The sequence below is a fragment of the Scyliorhinus torazame genome, chromosome 1 (assembly GCF_047496885.1).
Source record: "Scyliorhinus torazame isolate Kashiwa2021f chromosome 1, sScyTor2.1, whole genome shotgun sequence".
NCBI classification, from domain to species: Eukaryota; Metazoa; Chordata; class Chondrichthyes; order Carcharhiniformes; family Scyliorhinidae; genus Scyliorhinus; species Scyliorhinus torazame.
In genome coordinates this window covers 147,983,125-147,993,534 of record NC_092707.1, presented here as the reverse complement: position 1 = coordinate 147,993,534, position 10,410 = coordinate 147,983,125, and the positions used below count along the sequence as shown (strand labels likewise).

Genomic DNA, 10,410 nt, shown 5'->3' with positions numbered 1-10,410 from the left:
CTGTTCACTTTGGCATCTGGTCCATTAAAGGATTTGCTACTAATCATTTCTTGCATGTAGCGTTTATGAACATTCTCCAGTGGCTTTTCTGGATTTGACGAGTGATTCTGTTTAGTTCAAGTGCTTCTCTAGAATCTGCTCAAACAGAGTGGGCTATGATGGTCAACCAGATAATGGTAAGCGAGCAAAGGGTCCTGCTCAATGCCCCTCACCAAAAACGAATATGTGCAGTCCAGAATTGCAACCCTACATACTTACCGGATCTCCTTTGTCAATTGTCTCCCCTGCACTCTGGGTACATTCCTCAGACATTAGCAGCCTTTGTTCAAGTAGTTAATCTTCCATGCCAGACTTTCTATCCGATGCAGGCATCAAGTCTAATTTCTAAACATATACACAGACTGTCTTCATCTGTACCCTCTCAATACTCATTTACTTTCCATAATACTTGACCCTAGACCTGCGGAAATGAACGAAAACCTCCACAGCTCTTACCAAGATTTAATGTACATTTATTCTTAACACGTGGAACATATAGTATAAAGATTTCATACTGAATAAATGATATTCATTAAGCCAAAGGAAAAAGGAGGAATTTACATCAAGTTTTAGCTACATTGTCTGAAATACAAATATGCAGATTTCATAGCACTGAAAAATCTCAAGTTGTGTTTCTTCATCATTTTTTGTGAGCTTCAACTGAACCTAAACTTTTTCCACACCTTGATTATAAAGGAAAAACGTGATCTGTTGCTCTCCTTGAACTAGAGCACAACTTTATACATACAGAAACTTGTACATTACCCTCGCAGGATATGGCCGATGGAAATAAAAGCTATCGTCACTTCTCGCTTGACCATGTCATGAAAATTGTAAACCTCATTCTACGAGAGAAGGAAAAAAAAACAACCAACTCTGAGGGTATGTGCATTGTACAACTTCTATATACAATCACAGCTCAGGGGCTGAGGCTGCAGTTTAAAACCAGTCAGGAAGTGAAAGAGGACAGTCCATACAATCAAGGGGAGGTCAGGGTGTTGTAGATACACACATGATACTTTTAAGGGGGAAAAGCCTTTTTCACGTTTACTGTAAACTAAAAAGTTTTAAAACTACAGTTTGCTGCCAAACCAGCATTTCTCAATGTGAAACATTGCTTACAGCTGGTCGAAGGTTACATACGTCTAGGGTCTAATGCGCAGGCTGTCTCCCGCATGGCATACACAGAGCTTCCGATGAGCCACCTTCCAGTGGTTAAGTTACAATTCAGAGTACAGCACTGAACCACAAAGATTTCCCAAGTCACTTAGCTTCCAAAATTTACCATAAAAACCTCGAAGCAAGGCCCTCCAGGAACGAGGCAGTCTCCCAAACTCACTGTAAACGAGACAGCAACTTTGGTTAAAAAATTTCAGACTTATACACAGGCAGCAAACATTCATGGTTTCTTTTTCCTCTGGTACTTGATCAAAATGACTACAATATCCTTCCATTGTTAAGAGTGGGTGGGGGCAGATTTTGGGAACAGAGGTGGTTTTTGCATAAATAAAGACAGAAACAGTCGATTCAAAGATCTCCACTCACGCACACACACGGTAAGGTTCCCACGGCTGTCATGACTGGCCTATCATGAAGAGTACATCACAAATTACATTTGTAACCAGTGAGTTCAGGAGAGGCGATACAGAGATATCTAGCAGTCGCGCCTCATGCAACGTGAACTCAGAGTGGTTTTCTTCTACTTTTGCCATTGCCAGCAGGGCCTTGGCTGCCCGGCGCATCATGTCCATACTTGTTGGCTCAATAGGTGCAGTCTGCAAGTGCATGAGGCTGGGCTGACTCTGCTGGAGCTGAGTGGCAGCAAGGCTATCCTCCAAAAAACCCAGTAGGTTACTGATGCTTCCCTTCTGAATGGCGATCGCTCGGGCAGTCAGGCTATCTCCTTGTGCCAGGTTTGCCAAAAGCACCACACACATTTCACGGCACACCTGGCTTTTACGTTCCCCAATGAGCCGGACCAATATCCCATAAAGTTTCTCCAAGCGGCTAAAAGGAGGTGTCGCCAAGATTAGGTCCACGTTACTGTCCTGGATACTGAGTTTACATAAACTCTCCAGGACAAGCCTCTGGGGCGAGAGCATTGCGTTGGGACCTAGCGTTGGGAAAGGATCTTGGGCTTCAGCTGCAGGACACACAGCCCAGTGCAACAATCCATCCAGAATTGGCAAGCAGATACTCTCCGGGTACAGAGACAGGTCCAGCTGCCCAGAAATGTTGGCCAATGTGACAAGAGTGTTTTCCCGTAATACTTCCAAACAGTCCCACCACCACTCATCACTATCACAGCTCACACCTTCATCCTCCTCACCCTCCTTCTCATATGTTAATGGCGCTTGTTTCCGTTCAGGATGTTCATGATGCTGCAGGATCAGCTTGCCCAAGATGAGCAGCAAGCCGGGGTGTTTTGACATCTCTGCGTCATTCCCAGGCACAAATGACAAGCTGCGGACAATATTTGATATACAGATGCAGCGCTTCGCTAAAGAATCCTGCCAGTCTGCCATCATACATAGCGGTACCTCATCCCGGCTGCAAGGCTCATCCTCAAGGATTTTTAATTTTTTATGACTTTGTGCCTGGTGAATAGCAAAAGGAAACTTGCTGCTCATCGTGCTCCCCTCTGCTGCACCATTTACAGCCTCCTTGTTCAAGGAGCTGGGCCTTGCTGACAGAACATCATCCACGGTCGCAGTTATGCTTTTCTCAGGCTCCTCAACCGTTGCTGTTGTCTCAGTTTCTTCCTCTGCTGTCCCTTTTTTGCTCTCAGCTGTGTGCCTTTTTGCAGATCCTGCACGGACGGTTGTTCGTTTTCGCAGCAGTACCTGTGTCTTACCCTCAAAGTGTGTTTGGATATGTTCTGTAGTGTCACCTCCCCCAATCTGCCAATGTAGCAATCCACTGTCGAACTCCTGCACCCTGCCCAATTTATCTGAGCGATCCACCACAAACTGGTCACTTTTTCTAACTATTTTCACAGGAAGTCTATCAAATTTGCTGATGTGCTTCGGATTCTCCTCTGCGCTCTCGATGGTCGTGGTATCCTCGGTCATGTTAGCTGCCATTTCCTCCTCACTGATAATGTATTCTTCTTCCCCCGCCTGAAGCTCTGACTGCAGTTTTACTTTCCCAAACTGCTCTGGATCTAGTAGTGTCTTTTGGCCAGGGTCCCCGATCTCGTACTCTTTCAGAATTCCAAATATCTCAATCAAGCATCGCCTGAAATACTCCACCAGGAGCTCCAAGAATCCGGGTAACTGAGAAAAGATGAAACAGAGGTAAGAGGTCAAACAAACACAAACTAGCATGACTAAGCAGAGTCTGGTGAAAAGTAAGCAGGACACAAAATCCCAACTTTGTGCATGTTTACTTAAATCCTGGAACAACCAAACCTCAGACCTGAACCACATTTTGCTTACACACCAAGCCTTGGTGTTGGCAGCACAAAATCTGAAGTCTGGAAGCACAAATGACTGCACGAAGGACCAAGAGAGATAGGGGTTGGTTGCAACAATCCTGTAATGGCACTATTACACAGCCTTACTGCACAAGTTAGCACAGAATAAACCCATTACTTACTTTAATTACTATAAAGTAGATTTTTCTATATCCTCAACAACTTCTTATCCCTTCCGGACTCCTACTGGCATGATTATTCACGGGTGACACTTCAACCAAGTGGCCATTATTCACACAAAGCCAGTCATGAATGTTCATAGAATGAATAGCACAGAAGACCAGTCAGGCCATCATGCGTGTTTTGGGTCTTGAAAAAAACTATCCTTTAATCCCTCCTCCTGCTCTTTCCTTTAGCCCATCAAATGTTTACTTTTCAAGTATGGATCCATTCCCTTCTTGAACATTACTATCAAGCCTGCATCCCCCATTCTATATCACAAAAACCCACCACCTAAATAAAACTTCTCATCTCTTCTCCAATTCTTTTGCCACGTGTTTTAAATCTGGTGTCCTCTAGTGATAGACCTTTTTGCTACTGGAAACAGTTAATCCCTATCTACTCTATCAAACGTCTTCATGACTTTGAATAACTTTGTCAAATCTCCCTTTAACTTATGCACTAAGGAGAACAATACAAGTTCCACCATCTCTCTTCAAACTTAAATCCCTTATTCCTGGTAGCATTCCAATAAAATCCCTTCTGCACCATCTCAGGTGGCTTGCCGGCCTTCCTGAAGTGTGATACCTAAAACTGAAAAAATTACACCAGCTGAAGTCTAAACAGTGATTTATAAAGATTTAGCATAACCTCCTTGCTTTTTGCACTCCGTGCCTGTTTGTATAAAAAAATGAGCCACCTAACAATTCTCACATTTAACCTCTGGAAGCACTGAAGAGGTAGCATCAACACAGACACAATCGTCAAATGGGTTGCCCTGTGCTGTAAATCTAATATTTCCAACACTGCCACTGACACCAAATAAATGCAGCAAATCAATGGAAGTTAACTGACTAATCCTCTGCCCTCCTGTGAACAAAACAACGAACAATCTGACCTGCAGGATGAACTTGTCAAAGGAAGCTATCTCTAGGTCATGGCTCATCATTCCCTCCTACACAAGATTTTCTAATTATTTTTTCTTGGTGAACGCGTGTTCTGTTGAGACTTACAATGGTTTAGGCAGGCCTAGTACACAGGCTTTCTCAGATCAGTTATGCTATGCCAACCTCAGTTAACCTCCCTCAGGTCTAGCTTTGGCTCATCTCCAATCTCCAAAGATCTGTCTTACTGATATTCATTTGGCATCAGCTGCACCCCCCCCCCCCAATGATCTGTCTTACTGATATTCACTTTCAGCTGCCCCCCCCCCCCCCCTCCCCGCTCATCTCCAAAGATCTGTCTTACTGATATTCACTTTCAGCTGCCCCCCCACCCCCACCCCGCTCATCTCCAAAGATCTGTCTTACTGATATTCACTTGGCATCAGCTGCCCCCCGCCCCGCTCATCTCCAAAGATCTGTCTTACTGATATTCACTTGGCATCAGCTGCCCCCCGCCCTGCTCATCTCCAAAGATCTGTCTTACTGATATTCACTTGGCATCAGTTGCCCCACCCCGCTCATCTCCAAAGATCTGTCTTGCTGATATTCACTTGGCATCAGCTGCCCCCCTCAGGGGGGGACGACGACAAAGGACAATGTGGTACCTAATTTCACCCATCCTTTTGTGATTTTTTAAAAACAGAACATAATTTGGTACTTTGGGCCAGAACACACATGGCTAATATTGAAGCTTCAATAACTAAGGGAAAAGAATCTTATGACCTAGAATGCAGCCACAGAGAATATGGAGAAGAGCACACCTGGATTTTCCATCCTATCATTTTAACTGGTGCTAGGTTACTGTTTGAATGGCCGACCCCGACAGAAGCAAATTTCACCCAACTTCCTTGCCTGGCCCACATAACAATAACTCCATATATGCTCCCAATGTATAATGCTAACTGGCCATCAGACCCAAAGTTTACACAATAGCCTCAAATAATATTCAGCTTGATGAATCCAGAGAGTTTGCTGGCGGTCTTCCAATGTTTTTCTGGTATTGTCTCAATACAGTCCATAAATTTTACTAAATCAGGGAGACACTGTGCCCAAGACAGGAGAATATTATCAGTTAAACTTAAATGTTAAATGTATAATTGAAGAAATGGACCACATTTCTCTGCATATATTTCAAGTCTCCTCATCTCTAACAATATGAGGGCAAGGATAGAAAGAATGAGGAAACATTGCATAGGCGAGAGTGAGCACACATAAAACCCACTGCAACTCAAAGCAGTTTGTATATTTTCAAAACCACATGTTTCAACTGGTATGCAAATTCATCCAGAGTTGCCTAATGCCTGGACAATTCATGACCAGCTGAATCCCCATGGCAGTAAATTTATTCTATCCTGATAGGTCTCAATGAGTAGGACCCAGGCAGTCACTGTGCAGAAGCCAAACTGGTATCAGATTTCAATCCCAAATTCTATTTTGTGTAGTCAGATTCCGTTCCATTTAGCAAGGTTTGCTCACTGTTACTCACCTGTGAGAGTGTGAAGGTAGCTACACTGCTATCATCATACAGTAAAATATTAATGGTGTCCAAGGCCCAGGTACTTTCAGCTAGGAGTCCAGATTTAAGGGACATCATCACTCGCCAAGCCTCTGGGGTGCCTGGGAATGGAACACAAAGAATGCTGCTTAAATCACAATCTGGGGACAGTTCGTCACATTCACAACACATATCCATCTTGAGCATTACAGTTTATTTGCAACCTTTCTCATCTCTACAATAAAAAAACTATGGTCTGCATTAAAAACGCCTGGTTCCCCTATACCCTTACTGTGTTGACAAGGCTCACCACATTAGCTCTATTCTGACTCATTGTTATGTCAGCCAAAGAGCCGTGAAGAAGGCTTATAGTGTGTTAGCGTTTATTAACAGGGGGCTTGAGTTTAAGAGCCGCGGGGTTATGCTGCAACTATGCATGGCCCTGGTGAGACCACATTTGGAGTATTGTGTGCAGTTCTGGTCACCTCATTATGGGAAGGATGTGGAAGCATTGGAAAGGGTGCAAAGGAGGTTTACCAGGATGCTGCCTAGTTTGCAGGATAGGTCTTATGAGGAAAGGTTGAGGGAGCTAGGGCTTTTCTCTTTGGAACGGAGGAGGATGAGAGGCGACCTAATAGAGGTTTATAAGATAATGAGGAGGATAGATAGAGTGGACGCTCAGAGACTATTTCCTCGGGTGGATGTAGCTGTTACAAGGGGGCATAACTATAAGATTCAGGGTGGGAGATAAAGGAGGGATGTCCGAGGTAGGTTCTTTACTCAGAGTGATTAGGGTGTGGAATGGACTGCCTGCTGTGATAATGGAGTCGGACACTTTAGGAACTTTCAAGCGGTTATTTGATAGGCACATGGAGCACACCAGAATGACAGGGAGTGGGATAGCTTGATCTTGGTTTCGGACAATGCTCGGCACAACATTAAGGGCCGAAGGGCCTGTTCTGTGCTGTACTAAGGCTCAGTTAGTAGCGCATTCACCTTTGAATCAGAAGGTTATGGGTTAAAGTCCCATTCCAGAACTTCAACACAAAAATCTAGGCTGTCAAGCCAGTGCAGCACTGTTGGGGATGCCATCTTTTGGATGAAACTTTAAGCCAAATTCCTGCCTGCCCTTTCAGATAGATGTACAAGATCCCATGCAAACATTTTGAAAAAGCATGGAAATACTCTCCACTGTCCTGGCCAATATTTTTCCCTCAATCAACAATGTAAAAGCAGATATCTGGTCATTATCACACCGCTGTTTGTGGGAGTTAGTTATGCTCAAATTTGCTGCACTGTTTCCTACATTATAACAGGTGACTACATTTCAAAAAACACGTCATTGGCTGCAAAGCACACCAGAATGCAATTGAGTGGGCAGTTATTTTTTCTTACCCAAGGAAACCAACTCAAAATTTGTGGCTTCCTTTTCCCAGTCTGCACCAGTGTAAAATTCAAATTTGGTATGGTCATACTATTCTCATATGACCTGATTTGCACTCTACTTGACAGTCAGCCTTAATAAAATGGTCCCATTTAGCAAAACTTGGGTGGTTTTGTTCAGTCATCATTAATCAATATGGTCGTGGCAGCTCAAAGGACAACACAGTTTAAAAGCATACAACATGAAAGGGGACCACTTGAAAGTGATATCAGCCCCACTCTCCTGCTCTTTCCCGGCTTACTCCAAAACTTGCCATTTGTCCTAAAATATTGAACATACGAATGCCTCTGGAAAGCAAAGTAAAATTCTAACAGTGTCCTGGACTAACTTGCTTACTTTCTGTGCAGGTACGTGACCAGGCCTCCCGCAGCAGCAGCATACCTGGATCAGTCTGCTATTTAATCCTATTCACTTGGTTAGCCAGACCTACAGTGAACCCCTTCAATAGAAAGGAACATTCAGCCACACATACTTATGGGAAAGGTCATGCAGTCGCACCCAATGTCACAGCAACATCATCAGTACAGACAAAACACAATGTATTTTTATTTATTCATTCATGGGTGTCGCTGGCTAGGCCAGTGTTTAAATTGCCCATCCCCAATTGCCCTGGAGCCGGTGATGGTGAGCTGCTATTTTGAACTCCTGCAGTCCAAGTGGTATAGGTACATCCACATTGCTATTGTCATGCGAGAGTGCCTTTAAGAACTGGATGTTTAAGCAATGTACCTTTAAGAAAACAGTGATGTCATAGAGTGGGTGGAGCTCAGCTCAGTTCAGCCATTTTGCAGTTTGGTTTTGCAATTTAAAAAAGTGCCTGGCTGGTTTTGCTGAGAGCAGTTTAAAAGTAGAAAGCCAGTTTGAGACAGCAGCTTGAGAAGTTCTGGTTTGCTGTGAGTACTTGAAGGGAGAAAGACAAGTTTGAGAAAGCAGCTTGGGGTGTGTCTGTGTGTTTCCAGAGAGTTTGCAGGAAGAAAGCAAGGAGCTGAAGTCACCCAGGCTAATATATCTATGCCATTCTACAGAAAATATATATATCCTTTAACCTGATGTGATACTGTTTAAAGGTGTTAAGTCTCTTGGAAGTTGAAAGGAACATTTTAAGGAGTTATTTACTGTTGCAATATTTTCTGAGTTATCTTTGAAGTAAGGGGTGTTGAGAGATCCAATGTTTATTTAAAATGTTAAGTTGAGTTCATGGAATAAACAGTGTTTTGTGTTTAAAACCCACGTGTCCATAATTGTAATACCACACCTAGGGAAAAAGCCCTGTGCTAGGAAAAGCAACAAATCCATTAAAGGGAGAGGTTGGTTGAACTCCATGATACATTTTGGGGTTCTGAAAACGCCTCGCCCGTTACACTATTAAGAAGGGAGTTCCAGGATTTTGACTCAGCAACACAGTGAAGGAACAGCAGTACAGTTCCAAGTCTGGATGGTGTGTGGCTTAGCGAGGAACATGTAGGCGATGGTGTTCCCGTGCATCTGTTGCAATTGCCCTTCTAGGTAGTAGAGGTCACAGGTTTGGAAGCTGTTGAATGATTCCTGGCAATTGCTGCGGTGCATCTTGTAGGTGGTACACACTGCTGTCACTGTGCGCTGGACGTGGAGTGAATGTTTAAGGTGGTGGATTTGGGGTGAATCAAGCAGGCTTTGTCCTGGATGGTATTGCACTTCTTCAACTTTTGTTGGGAGCTGTGCTCATCCACACAAGTGCAGAGTATTCCATCACACTCCTGACTTTTGCCTTACAGATGGTGGACAGAGTTACTCGCCACAGAACTCCCAGCCTATCTCATACTCTTGTAGCCACAGTATTTATATGGCTACTTCAGTTCAGTTTCTGGTCAGTGGTCATCTCCAGGATGTTATTAAAAGCAGCAAATCTCAGATTAGTTAATCCATTTCGTATCCCAGAGAGGAAAAAAATTATCAGGGACAACTTGTGCAAAATACATCTCCAGATTATGTAACCAGGTTTACCTCTGCTTCCAGCTGCTCACTCAGCCAACATCATCTCTCATCCACAGGGCCATTCTGCTTGAAATCACCATTTCAGGCTGACTTATAGAGGTATCTACATCAAAAATATTCTCAACTCTGACTATATACACCTTAAGTCGACCCAAAATTACCAATGCTTTCTACTATAGCCTGGTATGCAGCTGCACAGAAGTTTTGTTTTTGGTTATTCGTTCATGGGAAGTGAGTGATTCTGGCTGGGCAGCATTTATTGCCCATCCCGGAGGGCATTTAAAAGTCAACCACATTGCTGTGGATCTGGAGTCACATGTATGGCCAAACCAGATAAGGATGACAGATTTCCTTCCCTAAAGGATATTAGTGAATCAAATGGGTTTTTACATCAACAATGGTCACTTTTACACTTTTAATTCCAGATTTTTATTCAATTCAAATTTCACCATCTGCCATAGTGGGATTCGAACCCAGGCCACCAGGGCATTACCGTGGGTCTCTGGATTATTAGTCCAGTGACAATATCACAACGCCACTGCCTCCCCAAAGGATGCTTATGGCACAAAGCATTGATAGGAACATTCCAGCAAACAAAGTTGACTTAAACTGGTTGGAAATTGCATGCTTGGTACCCAGTTGGGAATAATTTCATATTGAAGAACATCTCAGATCTTTGCTGACACTGAAACATTCATTAGAATAATCCTTTGCTTGTGTAAACATAGGAATGCACCTATTCCACATGCCTTTGAACAAAAAGGTATGAATACAGAGCATTCTTATATCAAACGTCACTTTAAACCACTGCAACTGCCTGTTCTGACAGCACAGATCGAGCAAAGAATCAACCAGCACAATTATTCTATGCAGGAGGTTA

General features: G+C 43.5%; 1 protein-coding gene across 6 annotated transcripts in view; it reads right to left on the bottom strand.

The window, feature by feature from the left end:
- Positions 1 to 491: 491 nt before the first annotated feature.
- LOC140414552 (AT-rich interactive domain-containing protein 1A-like) overlaps positions 492 to 10,410 on the bottom strand; it is a 251,459-nt gene continuing 241,540 nt past the window's right edge. For all 6 annotated transcript variants that reach the window (XM_072500985.1, XM_072500986.1, XM_072500988.1 and 3 more), the window contains exons 19-20: positions 6,104 to 6,234; positions 492 to 3,314 (exon numbers count right to left, since the gene is read on the bottom strand). In XM_072500985.1, the coding sequence (XP_072357086.1) occupies positions 1,614 to 3,314; positions 6,104 to 6,234 (1,832 nt within the window). In that variant the 3' untranslated portion in view covers positions 492 to 1,613. The remainder of the gene's footprint in view (positions 3,315 to 6,103; positions 6,235 to 10,410) is intronic.